This window comes from Taeniopygia guttata, chromosome 15 (genome assembly GCF_048771995.1).
Source record: "Taeniopygia guttata chromosome 15, bTaeGut7.mat, whole genome shotgun sequence".
Lineage (NCBI taxonomy): Eukaryota > Metazoa > Chordata > Aves > Passeriformes > Estrildidae > Taeniopygia > Taeniopygia guttata.
The window spans coordinates 3,698,902-3,725,842 of record NC_133040.1 but is presented as its reverse complement, the minus strand read 5'-3'; the positions used below and the strand labels follow the sequence as shown (position 1 = coordinate 3,725,842).

Genomic DNA, 26,941 nt, shown 5'->3' with positions numbered 1-26,941 from the left:
CCTAATATTTAATTCAAACAATTTTGACAGTTTGTCATTCTTAAAAAGTATATGCTGTGACAAGCTTTCTTCTTTCATTTCTTCCTTCAATCCTTCCTTCAGTCAAGTCCCCAGTGAAAGCAGAATTGTACTCTTTAAGAGGTGTTTTCATGTTTGTTTTATATTGCAATTTATTGATCAAGCAATCAGACACAAGTCATTTGATTTTAGCACATATTGTTTGTTTTCTATGCATGTAAACAGAAGAAAAAGATAAAATATTTGAATCTAGATTCTAGCTTGTTCTAGATCTCTGTATTATTGCCAGATCTTGCACATTATCCAGGCACACTATTATCTTACACAGCAGTGTATCTGATTTTCTTTCAGCATTCTTCACAGTGTGCATATCAGAAATCTGCTGGTTTTAAGGTAAAGATGTCAAAAGTTCTGTCCCACTCTTCAGATTAACAGATTGTTCAGAGCACAACAGAGATGAGCACCCTCGGATGTGGGGACTTGCCAGTGAAAGACATAAATTGTGGACTTGTTTAGATAGAAAGAAAGAGGTGCCATGCCCAGATTTCTGTCCCTGCAGGAAGAACGCGGTGGAGGTGGAGCTGACCAAATGCAAGATTGACATGATGTCCCTCAACAGCCAACTCCTGGATGCCATCCAGCAGAAGGTGAACCTCTCGCAGCAGCTGGAGGCCTGGCAGGTGAGCAGGGCAGGGGCTGCGGGACACACGAGCCCAGGGCCACCTGCGGGGACATCCCCCCTCCCTGTGGGTGTGTCCTGTTCTCCGCCCCAGCGTCCCTGGATTGGGTGTGGGGGGGAGCTGCCCTCCCTGCTCCGACCCTTCTGGCTGTGAGCAGTTAATTCTACAGCTCTAAAGACTCCTTTAAAATGGAGAAGCAGACGGTGCCTCCTGGCAGAATGGGAAATGTGCACTGTCTCTGCCCCGGGGCGGGGAGGGGTCTGTGCCAGGGGTGTCCCTAGGCAGGCACACCTGGGTACACGGGCACAGCATGTCTGTGCATTTCCATGATGGAGCAGAAAGGTGGGAGAATGAGGTTGTGCTGATTGCATCAACTCTGAAGATCCATCAAGAAGGAGAAGGTAAAATTCCAGTTCTTCACCAAGGTGAAAAAAACAAAGTCACAGCAGTTCCACAGTTGCCCTGGAAATGCTCTGCTTGGGGTCAGTGGGGAAAACCCTTGTGAGCAGACAAAGCTGCCTCCTCCCAAAACCAGCACCAAGGGAGGGCTACTTCAACAGAAAATAAAGCAGATTCAAGGAAAAGGTCTGTGCCATTTATAGTGATTTGCTGCAGACCGTGCTAGACCCCAGCTCTACTAACAACCAGCCTGACCAGTAGAAACCTTTCCCGTACAACCTTGCTCCTGTTTCAACTCCACTGTGTTTTCGTTTTTCTCTCTCTTTTTTTTTTTTTTTTTCCCTTTTCTTTTCTTCTTTCTTTTCTTTTTCCTGCTTACAGTTTGCTTCCTCAGGGCTTTTTACTATCTGGCTCCTTTGGTTTCTGATCTAGTGGCCTTTCTCAGTTCCTGTACCAACAGCTTTAGTCGTACACCCCTCCTGCCTTTGAGGTGAGCTCCCCACACCCACCATCCCCGTCCATCTGCTGCCACCATCACCCACATCCTTCTCTGCCCTCACCATCATCAGGCAAGAGGGGCCAGTGAGGGTCTCCATCACCCACCAGTATTCTGCCACACCCCCATCCCAGCACCAGCCAGGGGCAGCATCCTGCACCCCATGATGAGGCTTTACCAGGGCACCACGGGGAAAGCCAGGTTGCACATATTATTAACCCTCTCTAGCCCCATATTTAGTATCTGGAAAGCTTCTTGAAAGGCTGGGATTTTACTTCTCAGCCTCATTGTCCAGTAAATGACACTCAGTGCTCTGCATAGGAGCTGTCTGGATCCAAGTTCAGTCTGGATGGGTGCTATAAAGTTAGGCCTACTTAGTGCTAGAATAAACCCAGTTTAGGGGATAAGAACAGGTCCTGTTGCAGTAACACAGCAACCCCAGACCTGCTCCCATCAGCTCTCTGAGCTAAGGCTCAGGCCCACTTCATGGCAGTAAGTTGTCTCCACATACTGACCTATGGTGTTACTACACAGCAGCAAAATAGTTTCCAGCCACCTCATGTCCCCTCAACAGCAGCTCAGCCACAGAGGCACAAAACAAGTGGGGTCATTTATGTATTTTGGGGACTATTTTGCGAAGGAGTTTGCAGGAAAGTTTCTGATCAAATAGGATAAAAGTCTCTGCTTTAGCTGGGCATAATTGGAGGCTTTAATCTGGTAACATTTTGCTCTTGCACACTTCTAGTCTGCATTTCACCAAGGACTGTCAACAAGATGACAGTGTTCTCTAAGGACATAATCATACAGGCTGTAAAATAGGACTCAAGCAAAAATCCTCCCCATCCAAGTGCTTTGATGTCTGACTCACATATTTGACAGACAGGGACCCAATGCAGTGCACTCTCAATAGTGCATACTGTATTTTTATATATATATGATATTTTTGTGTGTATATATATATATATATATGTAAAAATATACATATAAATCATTCTCATCACTTGTTGTATGGCCAATCAAGGACACAGATCTGCCATGCAGGAGCCTGAGTACCTACTTCATTTAACAGAAGAGGTGCTGTACATTTTCACATGGCAGCTTCAGCTCTGGAAACCTGTCTCACTGATATTTCATACTGATGTTCACCTCAACCTCTTCAACTCTCCTTCTGCCTTTCCTCTCTCCAGCCCTCTCTAAAAAGACCCAAAGCTTCCCCAGTCTGTGTAGCTCTGCACCCTCTTGCTCCCACAGGGGAGGCTCCCACACTAAATTCGGGTCCAGGTCATGGCTATCAATCCTTTTCCCTGAAGAAAATGCTGCAACAAGAGATTAGCCATTATTAAGTTTCCAGTCCCAGCTGGTTGATTTGATTCCAATCCAGAGCAGCTGGGGCACCTGCTGGGCAATGGCAGCACCTTCCCTGCAGTCCTGGGGCTGCCCCTCACCAGGTGCTGAATGAACAGCACTTCCACCACTCCAGCCCATCCAGAGTATTGCTGTTCTCACCAGCCCTAGTCAGGGACCAAACTGCTGGAGAGTAGTTAATTCCTCCTGTGGGGCTAGTTTTCATACATTATCACTAAGCTGTATCTTAAATATGCAATTATAGGAGAAGCAATGGATCTGAAAGTTTAAAATCTGTAAAATTTATAGCCAGGTTTTCAAGGAACATGTTAGCACACCATTAGTGACAACAGAACTGGGTAATTATTTTGTATAAAGCAGTTTAACTGTGGTGCAAACATAGACGAAATCAGAGCATTCCTGGTACACCTGAAAAGCCACAGTTTATGTTGAGCTGTCAGTCAGAGCCTAGGGGAAGGAGGGGGTCTAAGGGATGAGCTCAGTTCTGTTTGGTGAGTCTGGTGCAAAGCCCAGAAGGGTTCTGGTGGGCCCACACTTCCCCCAGCCCCTTGGCACCTTCTCCAAAGAAGCCCCAGTGACAGTGGCCATGCAGCAGCTCTGCCACCCCTGCCTGTCCCCTTGCTGTGCACACAGACCTGCTCAGCACAGACCTCCTTCCTTCTTTTGACCTTTGCTTTCAGCTGCATTTGTTCTTATTTATTTCTCCCCCAAAGGGGACATCTGCAAGCTGCAGACAGCAGAGAAACACAGTTTAGGGGTGGCACAGAGTGCCTGTGCGAGACCACCTGAGCAATTCATCCCTCAGAATTGTGTGACTGATCTTCCTCACTCCCTGCAAAGCCTCACAGCAGCTGAGCCTGCTGTGGGGTGGGGACACAGACCTGTCCCCGTCATCCCTGCTCCATCTCATCTCTGCACCTTTCATACCCATTTCAGCCGCCCCGCGCCAGCTCCCATTGAGCATCAGCTGCCACTAACAGCCCTGTCCTCTCCCTCTGCTGCAGGATGACATGCACAGGGTCATTGACCAGCAGCTGATGGACAAACACCCGAAGGAATGGAGCCAGCTTGCTTATTCCTTCTCCAGTGGCTCCGGCGCCAGGCGGAGTGCCAGGCCCTCCCCCGCGCCCAGGCCGGAGCAGCAGGGGGACGAGCCCAGCGGGGCCGAAGGAAACCGTCTCTTCTCCTTTTTCAAGAAAAATTAATTGGAAAAAGAGAAAACTCTCCAACAATTCCTGCTTCAAGATGGGGAGTGGGGCAGCTGCCCAGCTTGCTGATGGACCCAAGTCTGATTCACTGAGTAAAATAGAAGGGGGCAAAGGAGTTAACCCTTAAGACTCTGCACTATTTACACCGCACCTGGTCTGAACCAAATGTTTACATGAATTGGAGATTTGCAAATTGACAATGTGATTCTAGTAGAAAGAAACTTTTCTTATTCTATAAGTGAAGTGATAAACTTCAGGGTATATTTTAGGCGCTTTGTCACAGTCCAATTTCTGCTGTGAAGAATTCTCGGATTGTCTTAAAAGCATTCTCATGCTGGAGAAGGAAATAAGCAGCCCCAAGACAGAGCGGTGCAGGGGATTGAGAACTTCTGTCACAGGGAGCACAGGGGGAAGAAGAGAGCTGAATGCAAGAGGACAGAAGGGAGCCATTTGTATCACCCTGGCAGCTGTGACATCCTTCATCCATCCCACTGAGACTGGAGTCACCCTGGCCCCAGCATTACCATGTTTTGACAAATGTAGCTTTCTCCACGGTGGAAGTTGAGCCCTCACTGCAGCTGCTGCCTGGGCACCATCTCCCCTGGAGCTCTGCGTGGTTGTTCACCCTCGCTGGGATCCAGGCTCCTTGCAGCTCAGGGCAGGGGACAGATAGATGGTGTCACTGTCCTTCCAGCTCCCTCCTGTTACAGAGGTAAGAGTTGCAGGCTGTAGCTACAGATTTCTCCCCAGGAGACTGACCATCTGCAACAAATTACAGACTGGATAAAAGTTGTACATGTTCAGTCCTGGGGCACCTGCTCTTCCTCCAATGGCCAAAAGTAGTTTGGGAGCTTCAGCAAGTTACACACCTTTCCCCAAAGCCATACACATCACCCAGAGTAGGAAAACTGTCATTTTAACTGGCTAGCCTCCCAAAAGCCTGACTAGTAATTCACTGAAAGCCTACTCCCCATGATGTCAGTCCGTCTTTGACACTGGGTTGGCAGATTTGATCCTCAGAAAGCACACTGGCATCTGCCTTCACTGAAGCCAAAGGCTATCAAGGTGTCTACAAAGCTCTGGAGAGCCTGCAGGTTACTCTGCCCTATGCAGTAACACTGGCTATGGCCTGACAGAAAGGATTATTTGTCTCTGCCTGTGGGTCAGTTGCTACTCAGCCCTTTGATGAGCAGGTAGCCAAAGGTGCTTTTGATCAAAGATGACAGAGCCTGCTTTGCACGACTTGATCAACAAGAAGGAACGTGGCTTCGTGGCTTTTTGGTGTATTCAGCACACAGCAGTGCTGGAAATCATGCAATACTCAAGGAAGGACCTCTCCTCTGCACTGGATGGGCACTTTACAGCTCTTTTATCAGTCTACCATCATAAGCCAGTGAGGAGCACCAGGCTCAGTTCAGAGATGTCCTGCTGCTGTCATGCAATTGTCGCACATTCTGCCAGCTCATGATACCCATGGGTAGGGCCCAGTTTGTTTCCTGCTTCTTTCAAAAGGCCACCACCTCCACTGTCCCCCAGCAGACAGAGCTGGTGCACCTTCAGCTCTGCCCTGCTCAGCAACTTCGGTGCTAACACACCATCCCACAGGGAGCTGCCATCTCTGCTCACAACTCACAGGAACAACTTTCTGCTAGAATAGGTACCAAACACCTTCGAGGCAGCAGGTAGGAGGCTGGTGGCTTGGGTTTTAGTGTTATTCAATTTCCCTGTGGGATAGAACATCCATAATACCTCAGTACAAATATCCTTTCTGCCTATGAAGATTTGAGCATTCCTGTATTTCCTTGTTACATGAAACCATCTTGCACTAAGGCAGCTTTGGGTTGCAAGGAGCAGCGTGCTCTGAGATTAGCAATGATAGTGAAGAGCTGAGTGGTAAAACCCATCCACATAAAAGCAACGAACCCTGGATTGCAGAGCTTGCTTCACGAAATACTTGGGCAAAGCCCCACCAATACAGATTGATACTTTTGGGGAAAGACATCCGGAGCCTCACAGGCAGGGAAGGAAACTGAACTTCGGCCTCTCCTTTCTAGGCATTGCTCAGCTGTTGAGTATCTGCTTGTAGCCACTTGTAGCCAGTATCTGCAAGCCAGGGGAAGGGCTGCAGTGCAGTGCCACATGCTCTCAGTCCTGCTTCTACTGTGACTCTGCACAGGGCAGGGACATGAGGCACATACTCAGCACCTCCTGCTGCCAGGACTCAGTCACACCCACATGCATTACCCCAACCTTTGATTCCTGCAAAATGAGGTGTGGCAGCATGGATGCCAGTGACACCCACGACACAGTGACACCTGTGACAGTGACACCTGTGACCACTGAGAACGATGCTCTATCACAGGAGAGCCACATGACCATCTCGGTCTTCAGGGCCCTTTCTTCTGCTGTCAGTTGTCACTGCCCAGACCCCACCAACTCTCTTCAAGCTACATGCCCAGCAGTCGTGTGGGACTCTACCCCAGTGAGGATGGATGGATGGATGGATGCAATCCTAAGGCAAGGGCCTTAAGTTATCCCATGAAAATGCAGTAATGAGATGAAGGTGCCTTCTGCTACTTTAGCTGAGGAAAGTGACTCAGTCGATTGCAGAGGTAGGCACAGCACATCTCTTCATTTAATGGAATCCTTAATCCCATTGCAATTTTGTTTAACAAGAGTGATGGAAGAGATTGCAAGAGGAAGGCATGTTCTAAGGTGCCAGTTGGGTACTTCAAACAAGTTGGTTTCTTCAACAAGCCCCTTCACCCTAAAGACTTAGTTGCACTACTAAACCCAGAGATACAAGAGAACTGGGTGTAATGAACTGGACAACACACCAAAGGAGACCTCCTTGTGCTGAGCTGCTACTCCACAGGAACAGAAACTGCCTTAACACAGCAGCTAGGTTTTGTCTTCTGTCTTGAAAAACCTCACCTGTGCAGTCCTTCACACCCATTTGTCACGTTGTTTTTTAACAAGGTCCCAACTACTTCACCCTGTGCTGTCATTTACACACTCACCTTCATGCTGTCACGGCCAGGAGCCCAGAATCAGCCTTGCAGTGCTGGTTAGAAGACACTTCACTTGCAGCACTTGACTCTTCCAGGACACACCCACGGTATAAAGGAAACATCAGGTCCAGGAGATTATATGGAAGAGGTACATTAATCCAGCAGGTACTCAGGATCCCAGAGGAGATTTAATGAGTGGGATCAGCAGCTGTAAACACAACCCTCAGCCTTGCTGTTGAGATAACAGTAAATAAATCAGTAGTGCTGCTCAGTCACTGTTCAAATATTGCACAGAGAAGAGATGCCTGCTGAGATTAAGGCTACAAAGGACTTTCCTACAGGTAACAAACAGGTGACTGTTTGGGCAAATGTTTGTTATGCCAACCTGAGGGAAAAGGGATCAGTCTCCCCTTCCTAAACTCTGCAAGGGAAGCAACTGTAAACAAGGAACAAATGTAAATGAAAGGCAAGTCACTAGCACTTTATCTTGATACAAACTTAGATCAGCAACTTGCCATGAACAGTAAATCAAAAAGTTACTGACAACAGAGTCATTCTGCAGAGAGAGCAGGAAGTGAGGCTGCAGCCAGGGCCACATGCACTTGTCCTACTTAGAATGGTAGATTCCAGATATGCCTCTCCATCAGGCAAACTCTCTACTCCCCACTCGGCTATAAAAAGCAAGATTGTTTGAACCAAAAAGCCAAGAAAGGAACTGTCTGGGTGCTGCAGCAATGATTCCCTTGGATTGAGAGGGAAAAAGCACACAGCAGGGACAAGCAGAAAGAATGTACCTATAGATATGTACATATACCACAGTGCTGTAATTTTTGTATGTAGCAGTCATGTAAATAAATGTATGGTTTTTATAAGATACATATTATAAAAATCTATAAAGGCATATTTTTAGTAAAAACAATGCTCTACTTCTTTTGTAAATAGTTCTCTTCAGAATAAAACAGATCATTTATATGACACTGTCTCAGCTCTCACCACTTTACTGTGCCCAGCTGCAGAACAAGCTCATTTTTTGAACTGTCATTTAACATCCAGCAGCATCATTGCTGCTGCATCATCCTCAGGAATTCAGCCAGGTAAAGCCCCTGTGTGTGCTTAGCAGAGAAGGGGCCAGGGCAAAACATTTGAAACACCTGCATCTCTTGACGCACAGGAACACCTAAAGGTGGGTAAATCATCCCACCTTCCAGCCATTTATGTCCTTTCCTGGCCCTGGTATGGAGGCAGACTCAGACTGGAAGGAGTTCAGACACCAAACACAGACAGTGACACATCCACAGCTGGCAGCAGCTGCAGCTCAGACCATCCATGTGCCCCCAGGAGTCCCCTCCAGCTACTCCTCCCAGAAGGGCACCAGCAGCAAAAGCACCTTCCCAGAGCAGCCTGGGCAGGGCAAGGGGATGCTGAGGGCACGGCCATGGCTGCAGTTCTTGCACAGGTTAATTAAACACAGTAATTTCCTGGCAAAGTGAGGAGAGACTCCAGATGCTTTTTAGTCACCTCGGGAGGAGGAGCTTCCAAAGTTCACTCAGTACTTTTTGTTGAGCAGAAAGACAAAAGATTACAGCACAATAACAGGCATCTCACTTCACACAGAAATAAGTTACTCGTTCCACCTTCCTCTTCCATTCAAACTAAAACAGCAACTAAACATTTGAAAGCATTAATTAAGTTTTTTTTTAATATCCCCTCTCAGGAAATAACCCTTCACACACAGCAGCAGAGCTGACCCCTGGCTTGCCACCCTCCACCTCCAGGTGCTGGGCAGCAGAGGAAACAGAGCCTCAAAAAAAGATTTGGCAGCTTGTAACCTTTATTTTTAGTTTTTTAAAATTATTTAAAAAGCATAATTAGAAACTTTCATTACAGAAATAATCCTAGCAAACCAGTTAGACATTCCATTGCTCAACATTTAGGAAACTTCACATCAGCACCACTAGAGACACGGTCCCCACCCCTTCCAATTGAACAGTGATGGCAAGAGCAGAGCTAACTGCTCCTCTACAGCCAGCTCTGGGAAAAAAAAAAAAAAAAAATCCACTTTAAGCCAGGAAGCTGGACCTGGATTGACAGAATTCCAACCATGGCCACAAAAACCTGGACTCAAAGCAGACAAATTTTTCCACATAAGAGAACACTCCAGGCTTGGGTGCACCATTTCCTCATTTTATTGCATCATTTCCAGTAAATTCAGACATGTTCTTTACTTCTGCCTATAGGAAGTTACTCCCTCCTAGATCTGCACACAGCTACGACCAAGATTCCCAGAGTAACACAGCTGGGCCCCTCAATCTGCAGGGGAGAACCCCCACGGGACAGCTCCAGGGACTGGCCCAGCTCCTCCCAGCACACACCAGTTCCACACTGGAGAGCAGGCAGGGTGCACTGGTGTGACCTAAGGCTTTGCACAGCCTCTCAACAATGACCAGAGCTCAGCCCAGCAGCCTCATCCCAGCTCACTGCAATCCTTGGGTTACCAATGCAGGATATGTGAAGAAAAGAGGTGGGTGAAGGCAGCTGGATACGTATCCCCAGCACCTGATCCCATTAAAAACCCACGTGTTACACATTCATCATTTGCACTTCAGAAAAAGTCTTTAAAGTGATTGACTGTGATGTGATTGTATGCTCAGGGCTCTTACCACAACCTGAAAATTCTAAAAAAATGCAGGCAAAATAAGTGACTAAAATTTAGCCTCTCCTGGGGAAAGGGTGAGGAAGGGAGAGAAGTGGGCTGATTCCAAGCTCATGGACATGGGTGAATCACATCCTACCAAACTAAGGCCAGCAATTCCATACGGCCACTTACTGGCACATGGACTATGTCCACCTTCAAGGAAGACATACCCTCCGTGCCTTTTAAGGTAAAATTATTTTTTAATATTATTTAGGCAATAATTCAGGTGCTGAGCATGTCCTTTCAGCCCAGACATTTGATATTTTAGTTACACACACATACACTCTCCACCTTTAACTACATCTATTCAGGCTGAGGAAGTGAGCCCTTGTTTTCCCAGAAAGGCTGACGAGGGCCAGGAAAATGTTGCTGAGCACAGCTAGCCCAGCTTGTTTCCAAGTGTGATCCTCCACCACCACATAACCCAAGCAAGCTTTCCATTTCTTTGCATTAAACTGAAGTCCTCCTTCCTAATAGATGAATCCTGGGTATGATCCTGCAGCTTTCATATTCAGACATCAATAAGAAGAGCTGGATTTTTTTCATGCCTTTTCTCTCTCAAAAACAAAAGCTTTGCCAACAAAATTCACATTCAGGTTCAGATTGCCTATTTGTGGACAGGGCAACAAGGAGAAATTTGGGGTTTTTGGCAGAATCACACGATTTTTGTTCTTCTCAAAAGAAATGGACCCTCACTTAGGACACTGGAAGAACCAGAGGTCAAAGTTGTTAAACTTTGCTTTAAAAAAAAAAAAAAGTTTTATCCAAACAAATCCCACTTCTGCAGGTCAGTTTCTTTTCCAGTATCTTGATACAAACTACAGAAGAGCACAGGTACAGCTGGACTGCAGCACAAGGAGGTGAAACCCAAGGATCCAGCCACAAATCTGGATGATGGCGAGCTGAAATTCCAGGAAGGAAATCCCAGGCTCCAGCAGTGACACCTGCAATCCTGGTACCTAGAAAAACACAGCCCGAGCCCCAGGAAAAGCCTGGGACTCCAGGAGAAGCCAAGGGCCCCAGGGGCACCAGTTGCCAGCCTGGAGCCCAACAGAAATGCAGCTGGAGGCCCCAGGAAGCAGTCGCTGCCAGCCCAGGGCCAACTCAAATTAAGAACTTTTAAACTTTTTCTTTAAAAAGATGAACTCTGCAGTCCATGATTGGTTGACATTAAGAAGGCAGAAGCCAAAGCAACAACAGAGAGGCGAGGCTGGTTAAAGCAATATACATTATATACAAACTCTTGGGTTAATTAGTCCACTTGGTAGGCAACGTCCTTCTTGTCTACAAGGCGCACTGGAATGAGCAGGGGAGGAGAGGGGGGCAAGATTCCATCCGATACCTTCTTGGCACTGCAGTGGGAAGGTGCCAGCGCCTCTTGATAGAAAACATGGAGAAAAAATAATCTTTAAATAACGGCACAAAACTGAGAAAGTCCTCCCAAAGCCTGCCCCAGTGGAATTGCCCGAGTCTAGCTGGAGGGGCTGATCTGTCTGAGAGCAGAGTCTCTGCAGCAGGAAGGGGCATTAGCAGCACCGCTTCTTCCTTTTACTGTTCTTCGTTAGCTTCACCACATCGTTCTGTTGCTGCTGTTGCTGCTTTGCTAAGTTTTCTTTCTTTGCTCGCAGGACAAGCTCTGTAATGCAATTAAACATCTGCAAGAGAAACAAACACACTCAGACCACACCAGAATTGGCTCCTGTGGGGTGCTGCTCCTTGAAAGCCATTCCCCTCTTCTCTATGTTTTAATAATGCTTCAGAGACCTTCCCCAACCCACTATGGCCCAAGTGGAAATCCAATACCTTTTCCCAACCCACTCCCATGCAAAACAGTACCTCTATCCCTTTTTCCAAAAAACCAGGGCAGTTTGGCAACTGAGGCCAGGAGTGAAGCCTGGGCAGCCTTACCTCCTACAACCATTCTCAAGTCTTTCTTGCCTAATACATGAGCACTGCAAAGCTACTGAAAATGCAGTGTGGGCTCCTTCATTTTGCTTTCCCAACTCTTCCAAAACCAGCTGAATATCTCTTTTTGACATTTTACCTACTACTTGCAACTCGTACAAGTACTTTTTCTTTCTCAATGGGAAGAATGGAATTTCTATTTCTTCCCACACCATTATCCCTAAATCATTATATTTCTACTCTTCTGAATGTTATATTACCTCTTCCACATTAATATTTTCTTTGGCGCTGGTCTCAAACAATTGGATCTCCATCTGCCCAGCAAATTTATAGGCATCTTCTGTTTCTACCACTTTTCGGTCTGGGTCATCATTCTTATTGCCCACTAAAAAAGGAAAGAGAATAAAAGTCAGTTTGGTATTCCAGCAGGCCAGCCCACTAAATAAGATGCTGTAACTCCTTAATTACCCACCTAGTATCCTGCAGACATCATCACAGTTTTGATTAATTTCATGCAACCACCGTTTTACATTCACAAATGATTCTGCGCTTGTTACATCATAGACAACAATGACCCCATGTGTTCCTCTGTAATACCTGTGGGGTACAAAAGGACAGCAAATGTTAACTCAGGGTATCACCTTCTCTTCCACTGAGCTTCTACAGGATTCACAACAAATCCTCAAGTTCTGGTAATCAAATGCTCCCATTTTCTTTCCATTGAGACTCATGTAGCTCTTTTGTAACAGCTTGATCCCAGGCTGCTCCTCCAAAGCTACAGAGCTCCCTGCTCATTCACTCTACACAAATAACGTTTCCAAGTCCAAATTCTTCTAAAATCTTCCTTGTTCAGGTTGTCAAAACCTTCAAAGATGAATGCTGTCTTCCAGCTACAGGACCAAAGGCAATGGAACCCCCAGCACATCATCAGAACTGGCTGTGATGCGATCCTGGGGCTGTATAAGCCACAACAAGTTTTTGCAGGAATTCTGTTATCTGTGAACGATCATTTACAGACTAAAATTTCAGCAGATCTCCAAATATACTCAACCTTCAGCCACAGCTCTCTCGAGCTCTCAAAAATTTCTGTCTTGTTGAGCGACTGTGTTCTGATCACACCTTCCTACTCAACAGATCGACTCCATATGTGCATTCAATACACTCTGCTACCTTTAGCCATTAAAAATAAGCTTTATTTCAGTTTATTCCCATCAGTCTTGGGCAACTGGTACCTTTAAAAGATGATGCACAAGGTCTGATATGCAAGAAAAATATCTGAATTCAGGTTCCAACATTATCACCTGCACGAAGCTACCAAAGACAGACAGTAGGTGCACCACAAAAATCCCAAATAGAAAACCAGCAAGCTCTACCTTCTCAGTTTTCAGCCACAATCACAAGGCTGCTAAGTTCATTCCCTATTGCAAATCAGGCAGCTGTGACCCAAAAAATAAAAAGTAATTGAAACAGTTAACAGTAAAGGAAACAGTTAACAGTGAGGTCTTCATCAGGATCCATTTTTCATATTATGTGTAGGTTTACTCTTTTCCTTTCATCCTCTTCTTTTTCTTCTGATCAATATTAAATTTTTAATACAACAAATTTAAGAAACCAGCATACAAAATTGAGACTATTCCCTTAAACTGTGACAACATTCCTCCACCTTGCTGTCTTATCACAAGCACTTCTTGCAGTACATCCACTGCACTTCAGAGGTGTCCAGTGACCATTTTGCTCCTCTGATTTTTCCAACTCAGCAAACACACCTTAGAACTTCAAAGCCTTTGAATCTAACCCAAACACACCTTTGAGAAGATCTCAAAGCTTCAGCTCACTTTGCTACTGAAGTGCTTAAGCAAGTCACTGTCTCCTCCCACCTCCAGCCTCATCATCCTTCCACAAGAGAAGCCACCTGCCTTTATGCACCATCAGACAGACTTGCAGAGAGGCACAGATCACCCCCAGAGTCACACACCTTCCTCCCCTGATCCCACTGCAGCTACAGTGCCTGGCTATCACTGCTCCTCCCGGATGCTCTGCAGTAGAACAGTCTGCTCCTACTGCCAATCTAGGCACATGCAGAAGACACTCAAATCTTCTCCCATGCCATGTTTTACCAGTGATTTATGCTGTGCATTTACATCCCTTGGCAAGAACTCACTCAGGTAAGAAATACTTGTTTGCCAGCCCATAAGAAATCCTGCGCTTTCAAATGTTCTAGTCCATTCACAGTTCTTTCAACAACTTCAGAATTTGCTACAGCACTGCATTCGTGCTTTACTTGATTACAACCCAACTTTATTCATAACTTGGATCCTTTAGAGGGAAAAGTGCTCCATGGCCTGAATCCACATGTTGCAAAAATAACCCATCCTCTCCTGACACTAGCATGCCCTGCACACTGGTTTTCACGAATCCTGTTTTGCGTGATAAAATCAGAAAGGGAAAGATCCCCAATCCTACCAACACACTGAATTTCTCCACAGCTGAACAATACACCAATTACCTTCAAGCTCTCCCATATCATCACCTACTAGTCTTTTAATTCAGCAGCCCCCAGGCTGACCTACCACTCCCTCCCCAGCGCTGAGCATTGCATTTGCCAAGACAACACTCAGCCCTTGGAGAAGCGCAGTGGCTCAGCTGCACCTACGCAGAGCTGCTTCGTTCTGCTGTGCACACCGAGCCCAGCCTGGCATCCCTGCCAGCCCAACCAGGGGCCCAGCAGAGCACCCTGCTGCTCCTACCTTGCCCACGCACCTACATTTTCTTCTAAGCAAAGCATATGATGTCGAGGAGTGGAAAACTGGCAGCCTGCACGGACCGATCCCACTCCTGACACATCATCAGCACCGTCACATTTTGCTCCTGGGATGGGGGCTGTGGGTTGGACCCTGCAGCAGAGACCACCACAGCAATGGGAATCCTGCAGGGGCTTGGAGCTCCTGGCACTGGTATTGCCAACCAGCTCATCAGAAATAGCTGCCTTTGTGCAAGACAGCAACCCCTGACTCCTGCTGAGTGCCTACCAGCATACACTGCTGCTATTTTTGGAACGGAAAATTGTCTGGCACATCGTTCTAGAAAGGTTGCCAACCCCTCAGCTACACTAAAATGTCATTTTCTCTATTGGCTGTCATTACTAAGGGAGATAAGCCTGAGAGATAAGACCATGACTACCTGTTATTCCTGAACTGTTAAGTCTCATAGCACACATTTTTTCTCAAAAAGCTGGTCATGGTATTTTCCATCAGCTGTTAGATGCTCTGCATCCTAGATAACATTTTAGGCTTAACAAGTACAGCGAAGCTTCTCCAACCCCAAATGCAGGACAGTACTAGAAAACAAAAACTGATTTATCCTATCCCATACTTCAACTTCCAGAATGATGCAGTGCAGAAATGCTTTTATAACAGGTTGTGGGCTTTGGCGAGTAGAGAACAGATGGGGCTTTTGGCATTCAGGGAGGAGTAGGTGTAAATTTTGTGCTTTTGGCAACCAAGAGGTAGTTGAGACTTTGACACAAGGGAAAGAATGTCTTATCTCCTTCCCATCCACAATTTTGGGGAAATGGAGACCACAGAAATGAAAGCAGAAGAGACCTGAAGTCCTCAATCTGAGCTTCTCAGTCACAGACTGATGCTGGCTGTCCTCTGTGAGGTGGGAGTGCTCTGCCATGTACCCTGGTGGGAATATCTTCGTGAAATACAGAAAAAAATGTTCAAGACCAGTTATTCATGTAAAGAGTATCCATGAAACTTTCATCCTGAGGTGAAAGACAACCAAACCTGACCTGTGTATGCCCTTGGATGCTTGCCAACAATCTCCCATATAGTTGGAAGTCCCTAGACCTAGGGGCTTTACATCTAGTTTAGGTGTGGAAAAGGCTTAAGAAAGCCAACATTTAAGTTGAAATAAACACCTTATTGCTTGTTCTACCACTAGAATTAAACTGGGGATTACCAAAACTCAGTATGTCCTTCAGCCACCTGCATCCCACTCTCAAGTCCCTGAACACAGCCTTGAAAAACACGAGGGAACATTTGCCACTCGCTGGGGCATTTGCTACTGCAAGAAACCAGTGAGAAAGCTCTCATATTCCCTCTAGCAATTGCTTCCCAATATTAACATCTGGAGTAATAACAACCAGCTTCATGAACCACAGCAGTAGCTAAGTCAGATTTAAGAGAGACACTATCTTGGTCCAGTAAGACCCATATGTTGTTTTTTTTCAGGAAAACTGCCAAATGTGAAAGACAGGGCATTGGTTTAATCCAGCTTCTTTGTTCATATTTCATTATGTAGCACACATTTCCTTCATTTTTTCATTCATCTAGAATTCTAACCATTTCCAGAGACTTCTAATAATCTGGTTTCATACTCATCTTTCTTTCAAGTTCTTGGAAGCACATCTATTGTCAGTCAGACCACTCTTTTAACTACTAGCCTTTTAGTCATATCTGCCTCACAAGACACAGTAATTCTATAATCTCGAAGGTCTTATCCCTCTCTCAAACATGCAATTCCACAGGAAACCATGGCAGAAGGTCCCTCTGCTATCACTATTCATCCTGAGCTGGCATCTGACAGCCATTATGTAAAGCTTGAATCCTAAACCCACAGTCCTGAATCAGGACAAAGTAGTCCTGTCTACAAGAGGAAATCAAGTACAGGGACTGGCTGTTCATGCATTTTAAGTATTCCTGCTAATACAGCTGCATCCTGGCATGCTAAATCCCTGGTGAATTTAAATCAAATTTAATTTGGATGACATTCCATGGCAACCAAATTCACACAGCTCAGCCTCTCCTCCCAGAAGGCACCAGCTATCCCAGTATTTCCACATTTAACAGACAATAAAATCAGCTGCCTTTATACTTCCGAGTCTGAAATTCTGATCTAGTTTCATTTTCTTGAGCTTCTGTAGAATACTCCAGACCAACTTGATTTCTGTTCCTTAACAGTTTTAATCTGCTTTTCAGCTTTTGACTGTAGCTACAGTCACATGAAATCAAACTACTACAACCTTTTAATGTTTCCCAATTTTCCACTATTAACTTCCTACCACCTCTACCATTTTATAGTTCTAAGTCCACACAGCAGCACTACCAACCTATTACTGTAATTACCAGATGGGCTCTAATTTCAGGCTTGCTTGCCAGGCTTGGCTCAACATCAATCTGAACTCTGCCTTTCACTGTAAAGGGACTCCCTCACCTTCTGTAATACTGAAGGAACACCTTTGATATGCTTAACTTCAGTCTAAACCTCAGTCTAGTCAAAGACTAGGCAGACTACTACATTCTGTTGGCAGGGCACTCACACTCCACCCATGGTTTGATAGCCAAGCCCTTTTGTAAGAACAAGCAAGGTTACTTGATTTGTCAGTCAGTTTAGGATAAATAAATCAGTTACAGTACTATTTTGCCAATAAATTAAAAGAAAAAAAACAAAACAAAACAAGCCAGCCAGAACCATTTCTAAAATTTAACTCTTGTTATTGTCTGATATGATTAGGAACACTAGACAGGCACAGCCAACCAACCTAGCAAGAGGAGCCCTCATCCCATGATAACCAGCATTCCCAAAGCATTTTCCTCAACACTTCAAATGCATTTGGACACATGTACTTCTTTGCACACAATTGCAAAAAATGCAGATCTTTTTCCCTGACCATGGAGTTACCATTCAGTAATGCTAAGGCAGAAACCTGAAAAGGTTAGAGCCCCCATAGTAAAATATGCCTCACGGATAAAAAGCAATGCAAAAGGAAGTAGCAGCAGAGTTCCAAGAGATCATGGCACAAATGCCTCAAACCATTTCAGCTTATCTATTTGAAATGCCAGTCAAGAAAAGAATTTACATAAACCACTGTGCGAGGTCCGATCCGCAGCTATTCCCATTGACAGAAGGAATCCTCCTTCGCTGGTATTCCCTGCCCAGTGCTGGATACACCATGGCTTTCTGAGCTAGCTGACATCAGCCCCACGACCCGCAGCTCATTCCCGAGCCCGAGTCGCGGCGGGGAATCTGCAAACAGGAAGGCCATTTGCTGACTCAGCAGTAATCGGGGCTCTGACTCGCCTGTCACAGCTGACAGGGCCGCAGCACTGCACCGCTGCCTCCCCCTCACCACTTCCTTCCCTAAACTGCCTGCAGCGCTCCAGCAAGAACTGATGTCACACACAGGAACCCTACAAGAGGCAACCGAGTTTTCTTCAAGCTAAACACTTAAGAAACAATGGAAGTAACCCAGTAATATCCGTATGGGAGTGCAGAGGAAAGGGGCGGTGCACACATCACGTTCAACTTTGCCATTTCTAGTGCTTTAGACATAACACAGATGTAACCAATCTCATTATTTTCAGGTCTGAGTAAATTAACCAATTAATCAGCTGAAAAAGGTCCTCCTCTCAAATAAGAGCCAAAGGAGAAGTGAGTCATGAAAGACCAAGTGAAACACATCGATCTTTCAAGAATTATTTTGGTAAAAGCCCAAGGAACAAAAGTTCCATTTCCAAGTGCACTTTTCCCTCTTCCCCCCATGAGCAGTCCACTTTTACTGCAATCAGTTTACAAACACATTTTATTCTTAGTTCCCACCACCGCAGCTCTAGGTGTGGTTTCTTCAGGAACAGGAAAAGCTCTGCACACGCTGTTCAAAAGGACAATGAGTTCGAATCTGAATTCCAACCAAGGAAAAGGTTAATATCATGTGGGCGTCTGCTTCAGCAGAACTCCACACAAAGATAGCTGCTAAAGCATTTGTCCTAAAGGAAAACCAGGAGAAATCCTACTCTTCAATCTTCAAGCTGTTCATTAGTTATATGACACTGACAGAGGGTTTGCACTCTGTGCTTCTGCAGTGCACTCAATCAGAGGACAAACTTGGACAGGCACAGAGACAAGCTGTCTACTATATGCAGTCTAATAACTCCAGTTCTACCATTTGGAAACCAGCAGCAAAGGAATAAGAGAAAGCCACCACAGAAATGCATAGAAGGATGAGGAACTCTGAGATCCCAGTTCCAAACCTTGCCAGAATATCACCATCATGGTTGGTTCTGACAAAGCTGAGAAAAGTTTCACTGTACAGACCACACAGTTATCATGAGTTAATCAACTGCAACACTTAAAATATCTAAACCCCAACTCTGGACTATGAGATCCAGACCCAAAGCTCCACAGCACAAAGGCCAGCGTTACTCACGTTGATGTAATAGTCCGGAAGCGTTCTTGGCCAGCTGTGTCCCAGATCTGGAGTTTCACCTTCTCCCCATTGATCTCAACTGTTCGGATTTTAAAATCCACTCCAATGGTGGTAATGTAGCTGCCTGGAGGGAAAGCGTGGGAAAGTGAGAACCTAAGTCTTGTTTATTTTGGATGTCCCAAAGCACACTTCTTGAACACTACTTGGCAGCAGCTCTCAGACTGGACAGGAGAACAAGGTTCCCCATATCTGCTCATTGTTTAAAATGCTTTATATCATGCTGATCTATGTATTTTTATCTGCAGCTAAGAGCTTTTCTTCCTAGCCATAAAACCACTTCTCCCAAGCCACCTTTAAAATTAAAAGCTGAGTGTTACAAAATATCATTATTTTTCAATCCCATTGATCAAGAGTATGCATCCAAATAGCTCAAGAAATACACAGTAACTATGAGAGCATTTCACTTGTGAAAATTTTGAGACAACACTTGTCTTTAAATGCTTGTGGAAACGCTTATTTTGGACATTCTAGGAGCTTCCTCCCAATAAATTGGTTATATCAGAAATGTAAGTGGTTCGCCACAATAGTCAATCAATCTAAATCCCAAATGGCTAACAGGAAGTCTGCAGAGAGTATAGCATAACCTAAACCACCTAAGCTGTTTCTGAAACCACCTCAGCATTTCAATATTCAGGGACTTCCAGCTGCGAGTGAAGATCAGACAGGATGGCCTGTACAGGCTTATACCAAGAGATGCAAAGTTAAAAGCATGATGTATTCCCAGCACAACTATCAGTGGGCAAACACAGATTTCTTATCAATCAGCAGCACTGGAGCAAACCTAGAGCATTTCACTTACTGAAGGAAACAAGCCACTCACCTGAGAAGGTATTATCTGCAAAACGCAACAGCAAACTGCTCTTGCCCACACCTATGACAAACAAACACAGCAAATCTTTCAATACAGTCATCCTGGGGTCAGGAACATAACAGTATTTTAACCATCCATTGCATAAAAACCAGCACATCATTTAGTGCCATCCACCTTGACTGTTCATCTCCACACTCTCCTTGGAGATTTGACCAAGCACAGTCACCACAAGACTCAGGATGCTCCTGGTAGCAGAGCAAGGAGGGGGGACTTGTGCCCTCCCTCCTCCTGCCAGCCCTCAGCAAACCCTCCAGCAGCAGCTTCTGAACTGTGGTCAGAGAAGAATAAGAACTAAAAGCAAGTTTACAATCAGTAGGCTTACATCTGCTAGGGAAAGAGCCAAGGCTGAGCATGTCCTGTGAATTAACAAGTGCTCAGAACACTGCTCTGAATTCAGCACTCTATTGAATTCACTTGCACATCATGTCTGACGTCAGTAACACCACTGCCTACCTCCCATTCTGCGTGGAATTTGGACTGCTCTGACAATCACACCAGGGCTCGGTACTACAGAGCTCCCATCAGCATGGCCACAGTCTAACAGAAGCCTAAACCAAACAGGAATTGGGAATCACTGTCCTGTATTGCCATCCAAAACAGCCTTGCTCCACATCTCACAGGAAGGACACACACCTTTCTGAAGCTGTCCTTGTTGCCAAAATGTTCCATGAAACATTCCTCTAAATGCTTTGAGTAGCTCTTCATCCAGGTTTTCCATAACTGATTGTTTGCACCCTGATAACACCCTGTTGCAGAGAAGCATTTTTCACAGTGCTTCAGACAAGAACTGTAAGAAACTCATTCCCGTACACCCACCCAAGGGAATCTGGGTATCTAAATGCCTCCACATTGCTATCTCTGCATAACATCTCTGCTGTTAATGACCCTTCCTCATCAAAATAAATCTGCTATGGCATGAATAGGAAATTCACTTCACTGAAATAATTATCTATTATATCTTTTCAGGGAGAAGTTATCCAAGGTAATTATTTTGATGATGTATAACTCGCAAGTTCTTCTTAATAGAAGACCTATGTAAAGGCTATGCAGAACTCCAGTAGTTCTCAGCTGCTGGCATGTGACAACAGCTACCAACAAAAAATAAAAACCAGCCTAAAAATCTGCATGATTACAGTAAGCCAAGTCTCACTTGCAAAGAGTTCAAATCACCAGCCATCTGGAGAAGCCATGCTCATTCCTCACTACTACCAAACTAAGGAGGAAAAGAGGAAAGGAACTAAAAAATACAAAGTTTCAGCATGCATATAATCAGTACCTCTGAGCTCAAAAAAGGTAGCAGAGCAGTTCCTGTACTTCAGAGGACTGGTTATTTAGCCAGAATTAAAGCTCTGCAAATACTGGTCAACTAAGAAAAAATAAGAAACTAAGAGAAAACAAGAATGTTTCAGCATCAAGTGCTGTGCTTCTTGACCAATCAGCCTTGGCCTTCAGCTCAGTGAAAGGCAAGAAGGTGCCAGAACCCACAGACTTGTCAGACCACAGCACCAGGTCCGAGCTCAGCCAGCCCTGGGCGATGCTGCAGAGCTGCACATGACACTGCTCTGTCACACTGCCCTCCACTGCACAAGCTGCACTGCTCCCAGCAGGCTGGCAGCCTCCAGAGAGAAGAAAGCTCCTGAACTCAGGAAGTTCTGCATGCTCCCAGTGACAACGATCTCACTAAGCAAACACTGCCTCTGACCCACACTGTTCACGCATAGAGAAACCACACTCTTGGTGACCCCACACTTCCCACACAGAGCTGTTTGAAGATCTGAAGAGAAGGCTTGCAGTGCCCTCAGCTTCTTGAAGATAGCAAAATTAAACAAAACAAAAAAAAGCCTATTGACTTTGCAAAATTAAAATTAAAAGTATATTTCAGTGTCAGACAAGATTCTAAGACCCATATCTTACTGAACAGTAGAGTGAACTAAAGAAGCAGAAGCAAAGCACAGATCATCTGTGTTATTTTTAAATATCTGGCACAGCTGAAATCACCAGCAGCTTTCAAAATGACCTGTTCTAAAAACACACAAACCTACTACCCCTCTGACAGATTTGCATACAGGGGAAAGCAGATGAGACATAATTATCCTATCCAGTAACAGTCCACTTCCTATTGCAGGGAATAAATGTCAATAAACAAGGCAAGCAAACTGTTTCATGCAAGCAGAGACAAAGCTTTCCTGTTGGGGTTAGCAAAAACAAAAACAAAGAAAAATCAATAGTCAAACTACATTGTGAGATTTAATTACAGGAGAAAACCACAGGCCGCCTGACAATTCTCACAACACTCCTTTCACTGGATACACTATAGGGATTTTGCTCAAGAAGACTGAGCTGGCAAAATTTGTTTAATTGTTTAAAATGAGAAGTCTTCCTCAGAGTTTTCACCATCCTGTTTATCTTGCCTGAACAGTTTTGGAACTCATCAGCAACCAACAGAGCCACTGCTCCACTCAGAATGCAGCGCTTGGTTGCAATAATCCAAGGCTCCCAGAACTGTCTGGGGTTTAAGCTGCTCTGAAGCTGTTGTCCTGCCTCCCTTCTTAGATCCCTTCATGCAGACACAGTTTAGCGTAGAAAAAAAAACATTTTTGACGTGAAGCTAAAGCTTCTGAAGGTGACAACTGCCAAGATCGTGCAACATCACCCTTTCATCCAGGGCTGTGCCTCGCTGCATGCCGGGACCTGCCGCCCCACGGACCACACCTCTGTTAAAAGAAGAGGGTGGATGCACCCTTCTCCAGTTTATGGAAATTCAGCTGTAAGCTGCTGGAGTGCTACCAACATCGAGCTGCACCGAGGGCAGCGATCTTCCCAGTCCCAATTCCTGTGTACCCAGACCAAAGCACCAGACACTGGCACAGTTCACACGCTCAGCCCTCCAGAAGTTTCTGAGGTTGCTGAAGTATTTAAAGGTCTATTTTCAAAAAAAATTCAAACTACACCTTTAACTACACCTTTGTTTTTAAAAACCTCAAACTACACCCTTTATTTTTATATATTTGCATCCAATGCAATAACGAGAAGTACAAAAAGCTACCACCTCTTCCAGGATTTATTAAAAAAATAAGGAAATCTAGAACTGAGACTTCAGGCTGAAGCATAGAAAAAGTCTTAAGGAATAATTAAGACAATAATGACTGTTAACACGTATTAGCTGCCGCACTGGAACATCAGTCCTTAGGGCAGCCAGCCCTTCCCATCGATCCCTAGACTGCCTGTCACAGGGGAAGGGAATTCCCTCCCCATCCCAGCAACAGATTAGTGGGTGCCGTCAAAACACGCGCCCGCCAAGGCTGATGCCGACAGCACTGCCGGTGGTGTCCTGCCTTCTGCGTGTCTAATCTGCCTTTTCCCAAACCCAGCCAAGCTATTTACCATAATATCCTGCGGTAGCCAGTTCCGCAGGTTTATCAGATAAAACCTCCCGAGCCCCAGCGAACGCGCCCCGCCATTCACACACACGGCGCGGGGTCCCGCCTCAGCCCCGCGCCGCGGCACCGGCAGCACAACGCCGAGGGCTGCCCGGGCGAGGGGCCCGCCCCTCCCGAGCCCCCCGCGCCGCCCGCCCCGGCCCCGCCGCCGCCTCCGGCCCCTCACGGCCCGAGGGGCGGCCACCCCGCCAGCGGCCTACCCACACCCCCGGCCGTGCCGCCCGCGCTCACCGCTGTCGCCGATGATGAGCAGCTTGAAGAGGTGGTCGTAGTCCCGGGCCATGGCCGGGGCGCGGCCGCGGGCGGCGGAGCGGGCGGGGGGGGGCGGGGGGCGGCGGCGGCTCCGGCCGGAGCCACTTCCCGGACAAACAGCCGGAACTGACAGCGGAGCCGCCGCCGCGCATGCGCCGGGCCGCCGCCACGGGCCGCCAGCTGCGCCGCGGCTGCGCGGGAAAACGGCCGCGCCCTCACGCGCCCGCGCCTGCGCACAAGGGGCGGGGGCTGAGGCGGCGGCGTCGGGCTGAGGGAGGGACCCGCCGCCCTCCGCCCAAAGCCGTCCTGCCCCCGCGCCGAGCCGCCCACAGACCTTTCATCGAGAGCCCTTTGCCCCCCCGCTTCCCGTAGGTGCTCGTGTGAGGACGCGGCTGAAAGCGACACTGCCCCCAGGGAAGCATCAATGGCGTGAGGGAGCCTCAGCACTCCCAGCTCTGCTCCGAAGGAGCGATTTGTGTAGGTACAGGAACAGTTCCCAGCGCAGCCCAAGCCGCAGGTGAGGAGCCCCATAGCAGTGATATGAACTACCCAGGTGTGTGTCACAGGCCTGGCAAGTCAGGCCAGTCTGAAATGGATTCCTGGGGTTTTTAATCCAGAGATGTGCCTGTGTGTGGCTCAGGAAGGGCCTTGACTTCAAGCCCATCAGCCGCTGTGCTTGCACCGTCCCCAGCCCACATATGCAGTTCAAAAGCACCCTCAGTCATCCAGCAGCCTCAGTGATTTTGTTATCAGTTGCACAGACATTGATTACACAATTACTGCAATAATGTGGTCACTTTTTAGGAGATCGTCACTTCTAAGTGGAGACATGGCACAAGAAAAGTGCTGGGTTTTTGCTGTGATTAATTTTTCTTTAAAAAACATTCTCACTGGTACTTGAACTCCTGAGATCAAGTTTGAATTATTTAATGAAACCTGTCTTACTAACATGCATTGTCATTCAGATGGGAAGAGGTATATTAGCACTAAAGAACTTGGATTGTTATAGATGATGAATGAGTCTGCATTAGGAATAAATTGTTCCCTGTGAGGGTGGGGAGGCCCTGGCACAGACTGCCCAGACAAGCTGTGGCTGCCCCATCCCTGGATGTGTCCAAGGCCAGTCTGGGTGGGGAATGGGGCAACCTGGTCTAGTGGGTCATGTTCCACCTAATTATAAACCTTTCTTAATCTTAACCTTCAAAAACACATTATAGTTTTCAAAATGCACCCTGTCAAGGTTCTCACATCCTGGAATCCATTCATGTGACCTTCAGCTGACATTCACTCTGCAATTCATGCATTTTAAACACCACACACACACACATATATATATATATATACATACATACATACATACACACACACACACACACACACACACATATATATATATATATATATATATATATACACACACACACACACACACACACACATATATATATATATATATATATATAATCACTCACCCCAGACAAGCACTGGGGCAATCCAGCACCACCAGAGTAACTGAGGACGCTGTAGCTGCAGGGAAATTCCTTGAATCCAGCACACAAACCACCAGCTCAAACCCAAAATGACAGTGACTCCTATTACCTCTATTTTTAAGCTCATGAAATCTCATCATGTGAAAAGTGTCATGATGTTACTAAATAAAATGGACAGTAAGAACTGTGACTGATCAAAAAAAAATCAAAATATTTGAGTATTTTATGCTTTTACATTTGTCTCTCTTCCATTGTAATTTTAGCACCTTGTAAGTTTAAACCTCTCTCATAAATTATTTTTTGATCTTCTTGAAATGCACAGTTCAGCTGTCACTCAGAGACAGTTGCTTGACAGTTCAAAGATATTATTACCATCAGTTGTAGGGAAAAATTATCTTTTACTGACAACTGGTATTTTTAAGACATTTGAAATAAGAAAATTAATTCTTTAGTCTCCAAGTTGGCACAATCAATTTATCAGATCTCGTGACAAACATTATGGCTATTTTATCTCTGATATATTATATTGCAATGTATAAATAGTTTAACAAAAGTAGCTATCAAAATCCAAATCGAGTGTTTCACTGTGACTGAAAAATCAGCATATTCTCCACAAGTGCAAGTGAGCTCCTACCTTTCACTCCTCCCTCCCAGGAACAACTAAGCTCAGTGCAGAAATTCAGGTGTTGTTTGGGAAGATGAATGAGTTTTTCCACTTGCTGCTACCTAAGCTGGAAATACAAATCATCAAAATAATAGAATATCTTATTGGCTGAAATGAACAAATTAATAAAAAAGGCTTCATTTACCTATAATTTTCTTTCCCATGTTTATCTGAAGCATCAACTGGAATCAGAATAGGTAAGCCAAGGTGCCCATGATCAAGAGCTCAAGCAGCATCTTCACCAAAACTTGCCATTTTTTCATTCCTTCCTGGCTGCAGTGATGGAGTGAGTGGTTCCAGTACAATCACAGCTTTTTGACACATTCTTAGTAGGTTTTGAGTGGCATCAAATTTTGTACATGTGTCAGGGCAGAGGTTTTTGCATTGCATGGTTTAACTGCTGTTCCTGGGATTCCAAAGCACAGCTAATTTGTCACAGGTGAAACTAATTTCAGTGCCCCAAGCTGCCAAATCTTTAAGAGCATTTAGCTGAGTTTTCACTCTTGAGTATTACCAATTCAATACAAAATATGTAGTTTTAAGATGATTTCAGATTTGCAAGTATTTTGAAACGCAAAAATCAGAATTAAAACCCATCTTAAATGTGATGAACTAGAACACAATTTCTGTCAGACCAACTGGGAAGCGCTGCAGTTTTGTAGAAATGTGTCCAATGCATAAATACAAGATTAGACACAATTAACTAAAGAGCCATTTTTAGTTTGGCTTCATAGCTGATCACAAACTAACATGTCCACAACATGGTGGTGTTGCAACAAAGGAACACCCAGACCTTGTGCTTGGGTGGACAACTGTGTTTGTTAAGTGGGGCTTGCAAACCAACTCCCCGGGAGATCTGGGCCAGCAGTGGACACCTCGAGGCAAAAAGGAGTCAGAATGAAACAAACCAACATGAGGGGCAGCAGTGTAAGTTTAGAAAACATGGAAATCTCTAAGGAAATACATAGAAAATCTGAATTTATTTCATCCAGGGGTGAGGATACTGAAGTGACAATGTGGTTGCTGCAAAAAGGAACTGTTTTCAATGTCTGTGGGAGCAGGACAAGCAGCAATGGATTCAAGTAGCAGCACGGAAAACTCTTTTCTTCAGACATGAGCTACATTCTGACAGTCTGGTAAGTTCATATAACAAAATAGATGGCATAGAGAGGTTATG

General features: G+C 45.6%; 2 protein-coding genes across 6 annotated transcripts in view; one reads left to right on the top strand and one right to left on the bottom strand.

Annotated features, from left to right (window-relative positions):
- Window positions 1-8,152, top strand: part of BICDL1 (BICD family like cargo adaptor 1) — a 48,621-nt gene extending 40,469 nt beyond the window's left edge. The window contains exons 9-11 of one of the 2 annotated variants that reach the window (XR_012058369.1): window positions 578-698; window positions 1,479-1,587; window positions 3,963-4,100. Coding sequence is in view for 1 of the 2 variants with exons in the window: in XM_030285378.4 (XP_030141238.4) it covers window positions 578-698; window positions 3,963-4,163 (322 nt within the window). In the remaining variant the exon portion in view is untranslated. Of the gene's footprint in view, window positions 1-577; window positions 699-1,478; window positions 1,588-3,962 lie in introns of both variants that reach the window. The other variant, XM_030285378.4, reaches the window with a different exon arrangement.
- Window positions 8,153-8,990: 838 nt separating this feature from the next.
- On the bottom strand, window positions 8,991-25,242 carry RAB35 (RAB35, member RAS oncogene family). Of its 4 annotated transcripts, none has more exons than XM_002199501.7 (6): window positions 23,590-23,756; window positions 19,868-19,918; window positions 18,988-19,111; window positions 12,250-12,374; window positions 12,038-12,162; window positions 8,991-11,527 (listed from the first exon to the last, which is right to left on the bottom strand). In XM_002199501.7, exons 1-6 carry the CDS (start codon window positions 23,639-23,641, stop codon window positions 11,399-11,401), a joined length of 606 nt encoding a protein of 201 aa, XP_002199537.1. In that variant the 5' UTR covers window positions 23,642-23,756; the 3' UTR covers window positions 8,991-11,398. The 4 variants fall into 4 exon arrangements, with proteins under 4 accessions (XP_002199537.1, XP_072792130.1, XP_072792131.1 ...); XM_072936029.1 differs by lacking the exon at window positions 23,590-23,756 and adding an exon at window positions 25,083-25,242 and having other exon boundaries at window positions 11,084-11,527; XM_072936030.1 differs by lacking the exon at window positions 23,590-23,756 and adding an exon at window positions 20,241-20,286 and having other exon boundaries at window positions 11,084-11,527.
- Window positions 25,243-26,941: the final 1,699 nt, after the last annotated feature.